Raw genomic sequence first — 20,001 nt, 5'->3', positions numbered from 1 at the left:
TACCACAGCTTCAACATCATTTTGTGACATTGCCCTCGTGTCATTGCTTGCACGTTTAGCAAAGCCTATTTCAGTAGAGCCTTTTTGTACCCCCATGTATATAGTTTAGCCCTAAATCATTCATACCCCTGACAGGTTTGTTTAAAGTTATCTTTTCATTTTGCCATGTTCTTTCTTCTAATTGGAGTCCTACCTTAAATCTGATAGAGAATCTGTGAGACAAGCTAAAGATTAGCTTCCAACTTCAAAGAGCAGGAGGTCAAGGATCAAAGAGAATCATTAAAATACACGTGGAAAACATCCAATAAGCTGGTTAGTAATTTATGAGGGTTTGGTTGATGCTTTACCCTTTTTAAAAATAAATATAAATTTTTTATGCTCCTTTGACACTGTTTTACTATTTTTGGAAAGTGCGTGTCTTAATATCACTTCACAGATAGGTGAGTTTGGAACTATTGTACTACAGGAGGCGCTGTTGGAAGGTGTAATCATATTCTATAAAATCATAGAAAAGTTCATTTATTTCTGCAACTAGGTCGGCTATAATGTTTAAATACATTAAACATTATAGCCTATAAATTAATTCAAAACAAACGGACTTTTTCAAGTCTTCATTTCTGTTTGATTTTCTGTTCAAATGATTTTCAGCTGATGGAAGCAGGACATTTACGATTAGAAACACCAATAGAAAAACATTTGAAGCATTTTACATTCAAAAATGCACTTCATGAAAAATTATGTTTTAACACCGACTTCAGTTTTCAAAAGGTACTTTTAATCTGACAAACTAGAATAATCTGTATAACGTACTTTATGGCATGTTTAACCACAAAATAGATTAACCATCGTACACAAATCTCACCCACCCATTTTAACCATCTACAATTATGAGGCGTGTGAACACTGATAAATTGGATGTAAAAAAAAAAATTATATTGTTGCTTTTTTTTTTTTTTAAATCGTTGAGCGTGGATATAGATCCCAGAAAAGGTACTAAAAAATTAAACCCATTGCAATTTTTTTGCTCAATTGTTTATGAAAACTGAAAAGATAAACAACTTGTAGTTTCCATTTAATATTTTATATTTTAAAACGCGATCAAAATCACTTCTTTTCTCTCCGCATGATTTCTGATGGGAAAAGCCTCCTACCAAAAGCTAAACCATTATCTCTACATGAGAGGCACAAACAGGAACCAAAGTGAGTTTGAACTTCAGATAAACAGTTTTACAAGAGATTTTTGTCTGCGCTCACATATACTTAAGCGTTCGTTTGAGGTAACATTAAGAGTTTCCCAGCTAATCTGACACTTCATAAGTGTTTATGAGCTTCTCTTTGAATTGTTTGTTCTCATTAGCTCCAGACCGAAACGGCCAAGGGAGCCGCATACCGCAATTAATGAAGCATTAAGCCCGTTTTAGCTGCCAGGGAGAGGGGGACCAAAGCAGGGGTTCAGTCAGAGGACTAAACCTCGCTTTAAATTAAAAAGCGCTCCTCGTTTTCTCTCTGTTTTCGTTCAAATAACAACCGTTATTCGCCGGGTGAGTAACGGTGGTTGCCTGATAAAAACACCTTCAGGCGCCTCAAGTTTACCCAGGTGAGCGCGCGTGAATAAGCCAAGGGAAGTGCGCGCGAGACGGTCTGTTCCCTGATCATCACTTTGTTGGGGGGAGAAAAGGAAAAAAAAAAAAAAAAAACTGGTGTGGAGCTTCGGCGTGAGTCCAGTTACATCACCAGCAGCCTTTAAGAAGCCTCCCAGCTCACCGGTGGAGGTAGAAGTCAGCCAGCAACGAGGGACACGCACCTCTGCTTCCTACTCTGACGGCGCGGGGACACAATGGAGATAAATTTCCCCATAAACACCAGAAAGACCAACAGGACGCCATGCTGCAGTATAAAGGTAAGAGTCGATGTTGCCGTTAAAAAGTCGCCTCACGGTCGTTGTTTATGTAATTGTTGAGCATTTTTATTTCGTATGAGAATTGCACAATTCAACAGAGGCAAAGTCTATACTGCAGCCGATAGGCATATCGGCTCTCATTTCCCTTCATAAACCTTTTGAGACCGACCTGAGCGTCTCTGACACTCGGTAACAAGAGCAATGTTGTGTTTTTTCCTCAACAGTGATCTGATAGAAAGTTGTTTAAATCCAGTTTATCTTTTGAATTTGTCTGTCACAAAGACCTGGGTTTGAAAATAAATGTTACTTTAAAAAAAGACTACATTTACTCCACTGGGCTAAAAAAAAAAAGAGTAACAATGAGAGAGCTCAATCATAATTCTGACCCTTATTAGAAGTTGCATTGGCCATAATTCTGACTTCCATATCTCGAAAATATGACGATGTTATCTCCTATGTATGATATATTATCTTAGTAAATTACATTTGTGCTCAAAATAATTAGGGTCCAGTATCTTCAAAACAGATTAATATTTCTACCCTGATGGCCTGGCAACCACCACGCCCAGTGATCTCTGAAGGTAAAGGTAAAACGTAAAGGTAATTTTATTTATATAGCACATTTTCAGCAGCAAGGCAATACAAAGTGCTTTACAGGAATTAAAAGGAAATGCAAATAAAATAACAAACCAAAGGAAAGAGCAAGAGAAGAAAAAGCTAATAATGTTGATCCAAAGTAAATAAACTAGATACTCCTATTCAGGGTTGGTAGATCAGTATAAGTAAGTATCCTCTGGTCTAATTCCTTTTCTGGTTTGGAAGAATAGGAGTCTAAAAAGTAGTTGCTAAGGTAGTTTTCTGAATTCTAAGTTCTAATCCCTGTTCTGGTTGCTAAATAAGTGTAAGTTAGTAAGTATCCTCTGGACTTCTGGGATGCTAGATAAGTATAAGTATTCTCTGGACTTTCTAAATGTGCTCTAAATTTGTAAAAGTAATGAATACTCCACAGTTTCTAAGTAATAATAAAAACTAAATGTTCCTGCTCTGGAAGAATTTTCTTCTGGATTCTAAGTTCGTTCTAATTCCCTTTCTGGGTTGCAATAATAGGAATCTCTCTGCATCTAAATAGTGAGTACAGTTTCTAAAAATAAGCTAAAGAGCGACTAATAAACTAGAGTCTCTGGATTCCAAGTTTGTTCTAATTCCTTTTCTGGGTTAAAAACTCCACAGTTTCTAAAAACATAAGATAAAAAAGAGGAAAGGACACATTAGGGCACATGGCAACATTCAGACAAAAAGGGCAAAACAAAGACATGAATGAAGGCAGTGACATCACAGGGCCATAAAACCACGTTGCTCAGCCTCCCAGCAGAAGTCCGATAAGATGTTATCAAGGTCAAGGTGTGGCCTTGGGAGCCCTCAGCTCCACAGCTGCATGGATAACAGGAGGGGGTGAGGTGGGAAGGAGCGATATGTTTACATATCTTCAAGGAGATTGGAAATATGCAGCCCTTCCAAGGCAACACGGGGAAAGCCAATTCAGATATAGAATGTTTTAGGTCGGGTAGATTATAAATTTCAATCTTCCCTAAAGTCTCACCGATACATCTCAGTTCCCAATCGTCCAAATTAGTTTGGTCGTTCCACTCAACTGAAACTAGCAACTTCTCCAAGATCGATTCCATCCCGTTAGTGAGTTTTGAGTCCTCGGCTGGGCTGCGAGTCTCGGCAAGACTCGCATCCAGCTTGCGTCTCTGTCCACACCAACAGTCTGAGTGTTCGCTAGTGCGGCCAAGTCCGTCACAAATTTGTGGATAAGCCAGGTATCCGCAAGCACCAAACAGCAAAAATCCTGTTATCATGAATAAATCCAGGGTGTATCCCGCCAGGTGTGTCCCCGCAGGACAAGAGGGCCCTCCTGTGCCCAGTCCTCTCGTCGAGAAAATTTGATCAATTGCATTGAGAGACCGGTTGACCAGATCCATAATTTGTAGATTTGGAGGATGTGCAAAGAAAGGCTCTAAAAAAAAAAGACAGGACAAAAGCAGAGCAAGCAGGTCAGGCATGGGCAGGGAGGGAGCAGAGGAAAAAAGCGTCCGCCTTCACCGAGAGCAAGAGAGAGAGAGAAAAAAGAAAGTAGCAGGTGTAGCAGAGTAACAGAAAACTAAACAAACTGACAGCCATACCCTCTATGCTGCTAATCTGTGATTTACCGAGTCATTATTTGAAAGAGGGATTGTTCAAGTGATAGCAGTGCAGAGTTTGATGAGTGAAGTTCATTGTGTGAAAAAACTGTTGTCAAAAAAAGTTTATTGGAGAGTGGGGAACATAAAAACAAGTGCTGAAAAATGATTGGCTGCTTAAGTAAACATATCTTTAAAAGAAAGTCAAAACCAGAAATATGAAATATAATGGAAAACCATCCCAATGGAGCAAAATATACAGCCAACAATCATACCAATACCTATCTTTGAGTAATGGCCGATGTCAATATTGACCTGATATATCAGCACAAATCATACATACTTTCATTACTTATTTTGAAGAGTGGAATGTTAGAAAAGGCTTGATCATGTAATATTACAACAGTCAACGATAATCTGCATGAGAACAACTCACCGTTTATCATTAACCAATTGATCTTCGCGCGCTCCAGGCAGACTAAATGCTAACTCTTAGATGCAGACCGATGTAATCTGATACTGATCAAGAAACGCCCATAATTACTTGCAAACCAATTATACAACGCCAATGTGAAGGCGCATCATTGGCAACGTGCTCTCGTGATGTCCTAGTGGTGACGAAAAACACACGAAGAAGTTAAAATCAGAACAACTTGTTTTGTTGTTTGGAGAAATCCAAAACAGTTCTTTTTAGCTCTAGATGGCTGCAGAAAGATTGCCAGTCAAGGTTCAATGTGAAGCGTGATACTCAGGAATCAGGCTGTGGAGATGTTTATTAGTTATGTTATAGTCATTGCACATCAGAATGACTGTATTAAAATGCTTGAAAACATCATGTTGCTATCTGTCAAACAGGAAATTCCCTTAAATGGGTGTTTCAACAAGACCACGGCCTGAAGCACACCAGTTAGTGAGCAGGGTCTTCTTTCCAGACCATAAAAAAGCCCAAAGTCACTAAAAAATTAGTGATCTTGATAATTGTGGATACAGCTCATAATTATGATTTTTATATCTAGTAATTATGAGTTGTGGTTGTAAAAAAAAATAAAATAAAAGGGTTCATTAAATCGCGTAAACACGAGACAAGATTTTTCTTTGTGTCCGTCAAAGTGGCAGAAATGGGCCTCCATAAGATCCAGCTGTACAAAACCAGGAGAAGTAGCTTTTGTGTCTGTGGAATTTCAGTCGTCTTCTAATAGCTTTAACCAAAGGAAATGTTGACAGCTTTGTTTTATCTAATTCCAATAAGAACCGAATCTCCTCAGTCAAGACAAAGATGTTTCTGTGTTCAACAGGAGCATCCATGTCCATTTTGGGGAAATTTTGTGCGCCTCCGTTTGTATTACTACAGTCTTTGAGAACTAACCGGAGGGAGACATGTATCTACATCCATTACGTGCCAAAAGGAGTTTCTTTTTTTTTTTTTTTGGTCATTGTATTGCAACAATGGATGAGAAACCCTGCGTTCCAGGACTCTGGGTAATGAGGCAAAGGTTTGTTTTGCACTCTGCTTGTTACTTTCAAAACGTGATAAAGAAAGCAACACCTTTGACTTGAGGCTTTTTTAGACAATAGAAACAGTTCTATCTCCAGAAGAATAGACCATTTAAAGCTGAAGTCTTTGACTACATCTGACAGTTTTTTACGTTTGGTTATCCCTCCTGCCGTATCAGGTTCTGTGCTCGAAGGAACCCTCTGTTGAAGCAGTGATGTATACACGTGGGTGGATGGGAAGTCAGTGAAACAGCGAGGGTCAGCAGAGGGTCATGATCTTGTCAGTCATGTTGGGTGTTCCTTATGAACTTTTGCTTTTACACACTCGGCATGAATCCCCTTCCAAGCCCTGTGGTGGTGTATTTAGATAATGGGAGTAGTTCAAAACAAACAGACTAAATAGCAGGCGATTTGTCAATCTGCTCTCATTTAAGTGATGAGATGGCATCAGCCGCTTGAACGACAGAATTCCTATTGCAGCAAACAAGACGCTGAATGCAAATACTGTACAACCGGACAACAAAGGTGACACAAACTACTCGTATCCATTCATCTTTCTCTTGGCGCATGTCCAAGCAGAACTGTAAAAGCCTTTACTTTCTTTTTGCTCAGGTTCGTGAGAGCACCTGGTTTGTTTATGTACTCTTCTCCTCTTTGAACTATTTCTGCTGGCTACACCTTGTCTGCACTCAAGTCGGAGCCTTTAACCCTGAAGCTGGAGGCTATTCTTTAAAAATTTCCACCTGGACAACTCCACTCCTGCACTTGAGCAACATATGCCATCTTGTAAGCCTTCTTATGTGTATGTGTTTTTTTCCCCCTTCTGGCTAACTGAGAGGCAAATTCAGTCAGATTTGACGCAATTGTTCTGAAGCGTAGCAACTTTTGCGTTCATGTAAATCGTGATGGGTGGTGACCTCATCAGCAAATATCTCACACTTGGCAACCTTTAAAAAGTGTTTCCAAAGAAATCGATACACCTGTGTAAATGTAAATAAAAGCAGAATGCAGTGGTTCATTGTACGAACTGCTAGCACCGTGGAAAGGCAACAATTTAACCGAGACGTTTTGTGTTGATGTCACGCTCAACTACAATGCCTTGTTTACGTTTTGTCAAGCTGCAAGTACAGGCTTCAGTCTATTTCCACAGCTCATGTAGGAGAACTTGATGGCAGGAAAACCAGCCACAAATCTTTAATGGAAGAGTGACGAGAAATTGAAAGAACGGCGCTAGAAGTCTCGTTGGTAGTACACAGCAAACCTGAAGGGACTCTGCTTGCATGAGATCAGAATTGAGTTTTTTGCAAAAATTTATTTGCAAAACACTGCAATTGATGTTTTCTGGCCGATCTTTAAAAAGTCTGACCTGCTGATTCTAATTTTGGTCGATGCTGATCATTTTTGTCTGAGAAGTCGCTAAATGTACCGACAAAGTTGCCAAGTTGGCAACAGTGGGGTGACTGTTGTTAACTGCGCATATGTGGAAATGAGAACAAAAAGAATAAAAGACCTTCAGGGATTTGTAAAGGTAACTAAGGTCAGTGGATAAAATCAGCTTCACATGTATCCATTGACTGATCACCAGTCTCTCAATAAGCAGGCGGTTCAACACTTATGAAATTTTCTGAGATTCTGTAGTTTCCTCTGAGTAGCGCATAACTAGCGAAAGAAGCACTTCTCTTAAAACATGTAGAAGACGCAGAAGTGCAGCAGAATTTTCGGGATCATCCTTTAGGAGGAGTTACGGTGAAGGACAGCACACGGGTTTGCAAATGTATCATTTGGATTGCTTTCTTATCGTCGGCTCAGTCAGAAACAGTGTGATGATATGAGGGCTGACGTAGTTGAATCAAAGACACCAGTACCCACCCAGATGCACCGTCAATGTGCCATCAGATGAAATCTCAAAAGATAAATGTCAAAAGAGACTTCATCTGTCTCAAATTTTGTGATGACTATCGCAGAGTCAACATGTTACATTCCCCAGTTTAAAACGGGAGCTTCTGATATGGAGCCGAGCTATTGTTGCTAACGTAACTTGTAACCGTTACCTTTGAATCTGAGATGCTGCTGCTTTGTTTTGTTCAGGAGGCCTTTGTGCGGCCAACCCGTTTGCTCACAATAAAAGGGAGGCGATCCTCACCTCACATGCTGCTTTGTCTTTGTTGCAGTTTTTAAAGAAGTAGCTCAAGGTTTTTTGTTACGAAAAAAAAAAAAAAAGAACAAAACAACAATAAATATAAATCTGTGACATCAGCTCGCTCTCTTAAATCAAAGTGATAGAAAACGTCCTGGGAACTTCCTGCGATTCTTCACTTCTCAGCAGGTTGAAGTCGAGGACAATGTCATCCTGACAGTGTGTTCAAGAAGGACGACTGTCGACAAAATGCACTGAGTTCACTGTATTTATACAAGCACATCTCAACAAATAAGAACATGAGTAAAAGGTTCAATTGTTCCTGTTTTTCAGTTTTACATGAAAGTTTCAGTTGGACTGAAATGATTCATTGCGATTAATCGATTATTTAAATAATTGTCAACTTAATTAGTAATCAATTCATTGTCATTTAGTAAAAGAAAAAAACACATTCAAAGCAGTAATTAAGCCAAAACTCTCCAGAAAATAGATACATTTTGTAATTAAGATAAAACTACCGTTGTCTGTAAATATGTTTTAACCAAACTCCTCAGGTGGTAGAGTTCAGATTTACTGTGATGTTGTTGCTATTCCAGGCAATAAAATGTTTCTTTTCTTATTTATGAAAGGAATTGAATTATTTATTTGCACATTTTTATATGTTTCTAATATATCCAAAAGGCTTAAGCAGTTTTTAAAAAATCTGCAAATCTGTGGCATTTTTAAATTTGATTAATCGTCAGAATAATTGACTAATCAATTACTAAAATAATTAATTGTCACAGCCCTATTAAATAGATTAATCGCATACAGAGTAAAACAATTTCTAGAATTTATTTCTGCCAGATTTGATGACAAAATGTTAAATTAGAACAATAAATGGTACAGAAATGTTTCCACTGAGTTCTTGGTCAGGGGTGCTTTTGGATGAAAAACTGCATCAATGCGGCGTAGCATGGAGGCCAACAGCCTGTGGATCTGATAGTGGTGTTCTGTCCATTTTTATTTGGTCTGATGTAGCAGTCTAATCTTCTTATAAACTTCAACCCATAATCATCAAAGACAACTAACACTTCAAATGTGAAGGGTTTGTTTTCTTTTTGGATTAAATTGCTGAAAAAAACCTTTGATGATAATATTCCTAATTTATTGACATTTCGTCTGGTTTTCTTCTTTTGGATCCTCCCTATAGGCAGCACATCCTGCATGTGTTCAGTGCCAGACTGTGTGTGTGTGTGTGTGCGTGTGGGGGTGTGTGTGTGTGTGGGTGTGTGTGCGTGTGTGTGTGTGTGCCAAATTATGTGGAAAGCTGACCATTTCCTCTGTTTGCTTAACTTGTTGCTTTAAGTTTCTTCATCAGGAAGTGCAAATAATATCTCATATCAATCTAGCATTGTGACATTAAGTATAATAGCCTTTTTGTTTGTTGTTTTATTAAGCACTAGGTAATTTCTCAGTGGCAAAAGAGATGTTTCATGGAATATGTGTGAAACTGAGACAGCAAAGACTGAAGTGGGTTTGAGGTCGGATTTGGACTTTTTGTCATGATCTCGATCTCGAACAAAAGACAGTCTTTGCCTCAACCAGCAACTAGGTCCTGTTGAAACACTCAGACAAGCGAAGGCTGCTTGATAGGAAACGAGGATGAAATATTGGCAACACTGTACAAGCATGTATTGTGCGTGCTCACAAACCAGAAAGATGAGTTTTAATGGGGGAATTAACTGTTCTGCGGGAGCTGTCTAGTTTATTCTCCCATTGTCCACCTGGCAGTTTGCTAAACAAAGATGAAATCTGAGATTTATCCCTGTTTTCATTGCAAATTCTCCTCTAAATCTCCTCACGTATCTTGAGCGTCACTGAGACGGTGCTCTGAAGCCCTCAGAGCAGATCGTGGCTCCTTTTCCAAATCCCTGCGAGTCCAACCAGCGGGCGACTGGGATCCTTACACAACTCTCTGATTATTTGAGCCTCCTTTGAAGCAGCAGAACCTCAACACTTTGTAGTCACTGAACTTCTTTGTGCACTAAGCTGTTTTTGTTAGCTCCAGGTTCCAGACGGACAGAGGTCTTCTCTTCCTGTCTCTCTGACTATGACAGCATTACTAATTTTTTAACCACAATATAGAGACTCTAGCAACATCCTGTCTGTCTCTCTCTCTGTCCTAGCTGTTCGTCCTGTGCCACAGCTTCCTGCAGCTCTCGCAGCTGCTCTACAGCGCCTACTTCAGGAGCACCATCTCCACTATCGAGAGGCGCTACGGCCTCAGCAGCTTCTCCTCAGGAACCATTTCCTCTCTCAACGAGGTAGGAGCCAAAAGCAGCACCTCCTCATGAGCTGTACGACTGAGATAGTGCGATCTTTCAGGGATACTGACGACAAAAGAGGAACTGAAGTGCAAGCAAGCAACACAAAGTCACATTCCCTGATATTTCAGGTGGCGATATTGTATTTGAGAGACACACATGTCAGGGGTAACGAGAGAATCAGAATGTTCTCCGTACGAATCCCTCAAATATGCTTTTAATTTGTCTTCGATAAATGACCTGCGGTCAGGAGTTACAAACCACTTTGCCATGTTGACGTTATCTGAGTGTTTGCTTTCAGCATTGTGTTATGAAACCAGACCAAACAAGGCCGGAACATTCCAGCTCAGTTGATGCTTTGATTACGCAAAGCCACCTTAATAATGTTTTCATTGCGATAATGGATCAAATGATTATGTGTACTCGAAGAGAGACTTCATTCATCACTTCTGCATTTTCTGTGTTGTGTGGATTGTAGATCTGACTGGTTTGCTTCTCTGGTTTGTGCTTCAAAGATCAGCAACTGCATCCTGATTGTGTTTGTGAGCTACTTCGGCAGCCGGGTCCACCGTCCTCGTGTGATTGGCTTCGGCGGACTGCTGATGGCCATCAGCGCCATGATCCTCACCTTACCTCACTTTCTGTCGCAGCCCTACACACGCGACTTGTCTTTGCAGAGTAAGAGCAAGCTGCACGCGTAAACAAACACAAAGCCGCATGACGTCTGTCGGTGCCGAGTGGGTCCAGACCAGGGAGCTCGCAAGTGTATAAACATGTCAGAGCAACTTTGGGTTTGCCTACAGCACCACCAGCTTTTTAAGTGGACTCGCCAAGAGTCTACAAGGTTCACTCACCCTCTTCAGTTGAACTTTAACATGAACTGAAGAAACATTCATAATCTCTATGCGAAAAGCTACAGAGATTAAAGTTACCCTCAGGGTATTTCAATAGCAGTAATACAAGCCTCTTTCTGATTTTTCATTTTTACCTCAGACTAATTATGTTGGATTCAGCAGAGGGCCAGAGAGGATTCAGGAAATTAAAAATGTGCAGTTTCCTGTCATCAAACACCACTTCTTGTACTTTTATTTTTCTTTCTTTACATCTTTCTTCCAATATTTGACCATGTGTGTCTCCCTACTGCAATTCAGAGTTCCACGATCTTTGCAAACCACATGACAACGCCACCAGCCCGGAGTCATGTGGTCAAGAAGATACCAGGCGCCTGGCTGACACCACCCTGGTGTGGATATTTATGGCCATCGCTCAGCTGCTGTTCGGCGTGGGGTCGGTGCCCATCCAGCCCTTCGGCATTTCCTACATTGACGATTTTGCAGGACGTAAAAATTCCCCTCTCTACATAGGTGAATAACCTGCAGTTCAGAGATACAGGAAACCAGTGTGTGTAAATGGAGATGAGTCCAAGGGTCATGTTGTTGATACAGCGCTCAGTAAACGTATTCTCCTTCAACTTCCTCCTATTTTCTGATGTTACAACCACAAGCCAACACTTACTAGTGCATAATTGTGAAGTGGAAGAAAATTGATTTGTCATTTATTCTTAAAAATGATAAGGGGTATGTCTTTACTAGCTTTGCACATCTAGAGACTAAAATGATTCTTCACTTTTTCATTCAAAGGTCTAAACTTTAACTGGGTCATTCTAACACTCACTATGCTTTGATTTAGATAGCGTCATTCTAACTCTGGCTGTATTATCAGTGTTCTTGTTCTTATCTTGTCTCTTTTGTTGATATTTTAGTTATAGGTATCCATTTAGTGTTGGGCATTTATCGCATTGACATTTATTGTGACAAATTTCCAACAATTATCAGTTTGATTTGTCGTTGTCATAATAAATTCCTGTTAGTGACATTTAACTCCCCCAAAACTGTCAGTATTGTTGAGACCAATTGTTTTACTATTTTTCTCCACTATTTGTACAATTAGACTATCAATAGAAATCTATAAATTTTAAATTTTGATTAAATGCAGTTACAATTTGCAGTTTAATTAAATAAATCGCACGTCTTTATGTGACAGGTGTCCTAAAGGAGGAATATTTTTCAAGAGCAGTATTTGTGTTTGTGGGACTATAATTGCTGTGACACACAGTTGCAGCCATATGGTTCTCTAAAAAAGAAGTAATAAATGGTTTGTATCGTCACCTTTATTGTTATCAGTTAATTTTTAAGTTCATAGTCTCCACGCCTACATCCATTCAACATAGACTGAAGACATTCAGTTTTGAAAACCATGTAAAATTTTCCTTCCACTTCACAATAATTCACTGCTTTCTTTTTTTCAAAGCAGTGAATTATTGCTTTCACATATTTTCCTTACTACGCCCTGTAGAGGATATGTTGTTTCTTTAATCCGATTTGTTGCATGAAAGTGTTTCCTGTGAGGAATGCATTTTCTCTAACCTCTGCCCTCTCGTTCACAGCCATCCTGTTTGCCGTGTCTGTGTTTGGACCTTCCATCGGCTACCTGCTGGGCTCGATCATGCTTCGGTTCTACGTGGACGTGAACAGAAGTGGCTCCGGTAACAACAAAGTCTTTTAAACACAACCTACAGTTCATGTAGATTCAGGCTGGGTGTTCATCAAGGCGTCGTTGCATTTTGTAGCGACTCAGAGGTCGGTTCTGTTTGTTTCAGATGCATTTCCGGTGTTGAGCCCCGTCGACCCCGACTGGGTGGGGGCTTGGTGGATGGGTCTGCTTATCATCACCGTCTTCCTGACCCTCTCCTCCATTCCTTACTTTTTCTTCCCCCGTCAAATGAGCTTTGAAGTAAACGTAAGTGACTATGACAAGACAGGTTGTGCCTACAGCATTGCTATGATGGATATAGATTTGGCCAGAAGTTTACAAGCATCTTTCTGTTAAAAATGAAAGGATATAAGTGATGATCTTACAGTTTGTAGCTGTGGAAAAAAGGTTTTTTTAGAAAATTGTCAAAGTTCGTCTGTGTTCTCTTACTGACCTCTGCTGGACGTATGTTGACATTACAAGTTGATTCTACTCCAAAACTATATTATTATTGCAATTGTTGAACACAATAAATGAAGAAAATCTGACATACACAGAAAAATACATACCTACGAGGAAAAATGATGTCGGTTCACTATTCTACTGAAAAGTCATGAGCCATTTTCACTTAACTACATTGTACCACACATTTTTATCTAAAAGGTTTTATTATAACATTGACCCAATTATGTTCCAATGGCCCAATTATGTTTTAACAGACCCACAGCATCACTGATCCTCCACTATACTTATGAGTGGGTATCCATCTAGAGTGCTTGTTACTGACCAAAATTAAAGTTAAAATTTCCAAAACTTATTGAGGAAAACATGAGGCAATTTTGGGTCTGGAGATCCTGTCTGTAGCTGTTGTCAGCATACTGCAAGACAATAGCTCCAAACAAAGCAGCTTTTTAACGTTTTCTGGTGTTTCAGACCGGATCATCTGATGCACCTACTGATTACAACGTGGTCATATAATCATAACCTTTCTTTGGGAAAGGAAAGCCGACATAACCTCTATGTTTGCTCTTTTGTAGATGGCGGAGACTGAGGCTGACTCAAACGATAACTTTCAGGAGAAGGATGGGTCTTTGCTTGAGTTCCTTAAATGTGAGTGCACAATAAACCAGATATTAGACACATATCCTGACTGTCCAAGCTGCATTTTACTAATCAGTGTTCCTGTATGTGTTGTGGCCAGTGTTTCCTAGAATGTTCTTCCGCCTGCTGTCGGGTCCTCTCTTCCTCTTGCTGGTCCTGTCCCAGTGCTGCTTTTCCTCAGTCATAGCAGGCCTAGCTAGCTTCCTTAGCAAGTTCCTGGAGAGACAATATGGGGCTTCAGTTACCTACAGCGCTCTGCTAGTAGGTAAGTATGGCAGGAATTTACAGTTTCAGTCGGAATTGTACATTGATGTGTAAGAATGTTGTTAAAGTGGAACTAATGATCCTGTGAAAGCATAATCCGGCCCCCGATAATATTTAGCCAAGAAACACTGAGAGGCGTGGCCTAATGCGCCAAAGAGAGGTGAGGGTGTGGTCAGGACTGTTGCTAGCTTACCGACTTTGTTGCTTTGTTTGGTGACTTTTCAAACCCTGCAAGCAACTTTTTTTTCAAAACAGCAACTAGTGAAATTTGTAGCAACTTTTTCTGTGTTATTGGAGAATTTGAGAAAAATTTATACCTGTACAGGGGTGTAACGTAGATATCAACCAAGCTGTGCCGCTGGAACCAATAGTAAAATTAAACTGAAGGAGGGCATCATTGATGCTGTTTTAAGACAAATATTGGAGAATTAAACAAGTTTGCATGAAAGCGCCGCGATTTGCACTAAAACGTGAAGACAACGTTAAAGGCCCATTTTATACAATTTATCTAGTTACTCTTTAATTTGGATGTTTTTATTATTTATGTGGATCATTTGATACACATAAATCATTTTTTTCAGGAAGGAATCAAATTAAAACATACAGCGTGAATTTTTTTTTTAAAACTAGGTTTAGATGCACAAATTTGGATTTATTGTGGATTTTCTTTTACCACATAAGATCATAAATATTTTAATAAGTTGTGCTGAAGGCTCTCTGCAGTTGGAACATTTCTCTTAGATTGAACGTCTCACCTTGACTCTCCACACATACTGTGGTTGTGGCCAGATAGCTCAATGAAAATGCTCATTTTGAAGCAGATATGGCTTTCTGGGTCTGCCAGTTCTACCAAAAAGAGTGGTGAAATATCCAGAAAATGTCCACAGACTTAAAATTATGAGATTCAAGTAAATATCAAATCAAAAGTTCTAAAATTTCACTGAAAGCTGTTATTTTAAGGTTATGCCGTGTGTAACAACCCAGTGGTTTGTGTTTTCCAGGGTCTTTGAATCTACCAGCTGCAGCGGTGGGGATGCTCATCGGTGGCTTCATCATGAGGAGGACGGGACTCACCATGAAGAACATCCCTCGTTTCTCAGTCATCATGCTAATCATTTCCACGCTCCTCTCCATCCCTCTCTTCTTTATGGGCTGCGACACGCAGAAAGTCTCTGAGGTCAATTACCCAGTTGCACCTCCCGGGTGAGTGCAGAATGTCTCGAATGTCTGATGTCTCGAAGCCAGTACAGTTAACACTTGAAACATTTAGGAAACTTTTGATTTCACAAAATGTAAGATGGAGAATGTCTATGATAAATATTATGAGCTCAGATAATTATTTGATATTGATATATTAAAATATCCTCAACCAAAGGATATAAAGTTCAAACTGTAAAAATCCAGCATCCTATTTTTTTTTTGTTGATAGATCTTTAACACTGTTACAAGTTTTTTTTTTTTTTGCAATTTCATGTAGGCCTATCTTGAATTCTTAGCTCTTTTGTTTACATTAATTTAAAAACTTCATTGTGTTTTGGTTTGTGGAGACCTAAGAGAAGCAGAACATCCCTCACATGGTGTTTCTTTCAGGTTTTACAAGCTTTTTTTTTTTTTTTTATGACGGCTCATATCAACCTGGTTCAGAGTTGAAACCAGAAATTTAAATACTTCAAATAAAAAGACACATACATGTTTTTTCCTCACTGCTTGAATTTAAATCAGACCAAATAAGTCTTAAGATCATCTTTGAATAATTTACACTTATTACATTTATAATTAGCATTTTTGAGATGTGATTCTATTTAGCAATAATATGTTATTAATTAATGACATTATTTGTGTTTGCAATGATTTTTGGGTGGAGCCCTCTCTATGAAACAGCGGGTCATGTCCCTTGCCATCACATCATCATCATTGTTTCAAGAGACAGCAGTCATTCTGTGTGTAAACTTCTCATGTTGAAGGCATTAATAAATAAATATCTTATTTATTCTCTCTGTCATTACTGTGGCATTGATGGAGATGATAAATTTAGCAAATAGAAATCATTTTGATAATTCTAACTAATCTAAAACAGGAGAAATTTACTCTGATTTAACTTCAGAATAAAGAATAAAATGCCTAATTTTATTTGGTGTAGAGTACAGACCAAAAGTTTGGACACACCTTCTAATTCAATGGGTTTTCTTTATTTTCATGACTATTTATAAGGCAATAAATCCCACTTATTAACCTGACAGGGCACCTATGAAGTGAAAACCATTTCAGGTGACTACCTCTTGAAGCTCATCAAGAAAATGCAGAGTGTGTGCAAAGCAGTAATCACAGCAAAAGGTTGCTACTTTGAAGAAACTAGAATATAAGGGGTATTTTCAGTTGTTTTACACTTTTTTGTTTAGTGCATATTTCCACATGTGTTATTCATAGTTTTGATGCCTTCAGTGTGATTCTACAATGTCAATAGTCATGAAAATAAAGGAAACTCATTGAATTAAAAGGTGTGTCCAAAATTTTGGTCTGTACTGTATGTAAACTTCTGGTTTCAACTGTATATATCAGATTTTTTTTTTTTATTATCTCAAAAGCATGACAAAATTTAGTAGCATATTTTACAACCATTCTAAAAATATAGATACCCTCAATTCCATCCTGCAGGAAACAGACTAGGCTTTTAACTTGAAATAAAAGACCCACAAGTACTTGAATAAAGCAGAGTGATCTTATTTTTCAGACTTCCTTCAACTGGAAAATAAGATTAAGACAAAGAAATCCCAAGATTTCTGTTCCCATAACGCATATCTGTGTTGCATTTTACTAAGACTGATGATACCTTAGGTTGTTTTAAAGTGCATTGGTTGACCTGTGCTGCCCCCTACAGGTCATTACCCAAGTGCTCCGCCAGCTGCTCCTGTCCTGAGAGCGCCTTCCATCCCGTCTGTGACTCCAATGGGATTGAGTACATTTCTCCCTGCCATGCTGGCTGCACTAACTTCACCTTAAACCCCAACAGCACCTTCAGAGTCCTGGTCAGTCACCACCCTCTCTCAGCTGCTCTTTGTGAATCTGTATACATAGAAACATGCTGCTGTTAAACACGTGGTGAGAAAATACGGATTTAAAATGTCGTCTCTTCTAATGGGGGGGAAAAAAACCCCACTTTGTTTTTAAGAAATCAGTTGTACAAACAAAAAGAAAATCTGTTGATGCAGCATCATCATACAGGTTTTAGATGCATGAATCTTCCTAAAAAAAAACAAAACAAAAAGGAAAAGATGAACTGGTGGCTCTAAATTATTGAGGCTCCTTCCCCAATTCTGAACAGGAAAACCACATAGAAAATGAATTTGTGAATTAGTGAAGAGGAGGAGAAAATATAAGTATGTAGACTTTTTTTCCCCTCCAAAGGTTTGAGTTAGTTTCAACACAAAAAAACAGGCAAGGGCGCAATTCAATGCATTACACATTACACCAATAATGTTACTTAACTCTTCCATCAAACAGAGTCTTTGATGTCATGTTTTGAAAGCAGAACCTGATCTGAAAACCTTTGTTTTCAGATCAGGTTTTGCACAAGAGAAAAGCTTTGTGCTTGACTATTTGTAACACACGCTTATCTCTAAATCTCTCCAAAGAGTCACAGATAAGCTGGTCAAATGTTGCTCCATAAGCTACATGCCGCTGAATCTAAGAAAATAACAAAACACTTTGATGTAAGATCAATTATTAATTTTTTTAAAAAGTTCATTCAACCATTCAGCTTAGAAAAATAGAAGTACATAAGTCCAGAAACTAGGCATTTGAGGAATTCATTCTGCCTTGTTCATGGCTGCCACTCATAGATACTTTAGCTTAGAGAGAACCTGTAAAAACAGAATAAGTTGGCAGTTAAAGTTTTAGTAACGTTGAACATTTTCATATTGCCTCTTGATAGTCTTATTAAATACGCGGGGGACAAAAATCATCATAATTCCAGGCACAGAACCTTCAGCGACACATAAAAACAATCACAAAGTTAGCCTTCTATCAGCTGAAGAATATTTTTAGGGTCAAAGGACTAATGTTCCAAAAAGATCTAGAGAAACTCATTTATGCATTTGTGTTTAATTGGATTAATTGCTGCAACAGTGTCTTCACAAGTCTTTCTAAAAAAAAAATCCATCCTCCAGCTGTAGCTGAACCAGAACACTGCTGCTGGTGTTCTGACTAAAACCAGGAAGACAGAGAGCACGTCACCCCAGTTCTAAAGTCTTTACACTGGCTTCCTGTAGCTCAGAGAATAGACTTCAAAATACTGCTATTAGTTTATAAATCATTAAATGACTTAGCACTAAGATACAATAAAGATCTGCTGTTGTTGTATCAACCTTCCAGACCTCTCAGGTCTTCTGGTTCCGGTTCTGGTTCTGCTCTGCATCCCCAGAACCAGAACCAAACATGGAGAAGCAGCATTCAGTTTCTGTGCACCACAAATCTGGAACAAACTTCCACAAAACTGTAAAACAGCTGAAACACTGAGTTTCTTTAAATCAAGGCTACAGACCCACCTATTTAAAATTGCCTTTGATTAATAATAAAATTGATTTGGACACAAAGCTGTGTAGCTAATGCTAGTAACAATAATGTTACTTTCTCTTTGAATACAGGTATTTACCAACTGCAAGTGTGTATCTGGGGCTGAGCGCCAAGCCAAGCCAGGTCCTTGTCCAAACAGCTGCTTTCATTATCTCCACCCAGTCATACTGCTCATCTCTCTAGCTTCGCTGATTGCCTGCCTCTCTCACAACCCACTGTACATGATGGTGCTCAGGTATAGAAATATGTCGATGTGGGCACATACAGAGACAGATCTGTTGGTATCTGTGAGTTAAAATCTGCAGTAGCACAGATGTATTCTTGAAAAGGCCTATCCTTTAATTTAGGCACAGATATTGAGTTAAGTGGATCACACTGACTAAAAGTTGAGTCTTGTGTTTTTTCTTCATTTCAGATGTGTTTCCTTTGATGAGAAATCATTCGCTATAGGACTTCAGTTCTTACTAATGAGAATATTAGGTAAGTTTTACTTTTCCTAATTACATACTAGATAGAAAAGGGTTTATTTTAATATTTAAAAGGATTTTTAAGACATTAAGTGCTGAAGCAAACCCCAGTAAGAGTCTGCTTCTAGTTCATCTTAATATCAATATAAGATGTTGGATTTTGCAGCATCAGTTCTTGCAGGCCAGACGAGTTGGGTTCAGATTAAATCCCAGTGCGTTAGCTGATCTTAGGCAACAGGAACACAAACCATTTGAGTGCTGTCCTCCAAAACTCACGCTGCCTCCGTCTCTGTTAGCCTGGCTTCCGGCTCCAGCGTTCTTTGGGATGGCCATTGACATGTCTTGCATCTGGTGGAAAAACGTGTGCGGCTCGAAGTTCAGCTGCGGATACTATGACAACGGCCTCTTCAGGAGCCGGTGGGAACATTTACAACTCTGAAGAAATGTATGCCTGCACTTTGAATGTATTCATCGTATTCACTAATGATCAATTACCTTACCCCTACAGATACTTGGGTTTACAGGTGGGTTATAAGATCATGGGCATCTTCCTGCTGATCATCCTGGGTTGGAAGGCAAAACGGACCCAGGAGTACGATCTGGAGCAGAAGCCCAATCTCTGAGTGTGATCCGGCTGAGACTCGTCTCGTAGCGTCGCTGTGAAGTTAGAACATTTTGAAGAAGAATGTTCCTTGAAAGGCTGCATCTGCAATAAAGGATGAAATCACGATTAAAAACTGTTAAATATCTTTGAACATTACGTGTTCGTGTTAGGTTGGAATGGACTTGGGTTTCTGTTTGCTTTGGGAACATACTCTATAACTAATGAACTATATAGCTTAATATTTAAGTTATTTTCTACATATTTGTCTCATACCCTGAGACATCATTAACAACACCAAGAATGGTTTCATGTATAATCATATGTAACTTTTTGATGAATTTTCGGATATTAAGCACCTACACCTACCTTTTATATTTTTAAATAAAATAAATTATGCACCTAAATCATGCTGTATACAGATCTGGTCATTGAACATGTTCT

General features: G+C 39.0%; 1 protein-coding gene across 1 annotated transcript; it reads left to right on the top strand.

Moving 5' to 3' along the window:
• Positions 1–1,668: 1,668 nt before the first annotated feature.
• slco2a1 (solute carrier organic anion transporter family, member 2A1) lies at positions 1,669–19,967 on the top strand. The gene is made up of 14 exons (XM_032571189.1): positions 1,669–1,900; positions 9,883–10,020; positions 10,536–10,698; positions 11,172–11,384; positions 12,467–12,565; positions 12,680–12,819; positions 13,590–13,662; positions 13,754–13,918; positions 14,919–15,120; positions 16,796–16,943; positions 18,561–18,724; positions 18,905–18,969; positions 19,253–19,373; positions 19,465–19,967. The coding sequence occupies exons 1-14, from the start codon at positions 1,838–1,840 to the stop codon at positions 19,577–19,579; spliced, it is 1,869 nt and encodes a 622-aa protein (XP_032427080.1). The 5' UTR covers positions 1,669–1,837; the 3' UTR covers positions 19,580–19,967.
• Positions 19,968–20,001: the final 34 nt, after the last annotated feature.

Source organism: Xiphophorus hellerii, chromosome 9 (assembly GCF_003331165.1).
Source record: "Xiphophorus hellerii strain 12219 chromosome 9, Xiphophorus_hellerii-4.1, whole genome shotgun sequence".
Lineage (NCBI taxonomy): Eukaryota > Metazoa > Chordata > Actinopteri > Cyprinodontiformes > Poeciliidae > Xiphophorus > Xiphophorus hellerii.
The sequence above is the reverse complement of the archived record's forward strand: the minus strand, read 5'-3'. Positions and strand labels throughout refer to the sequence as shown.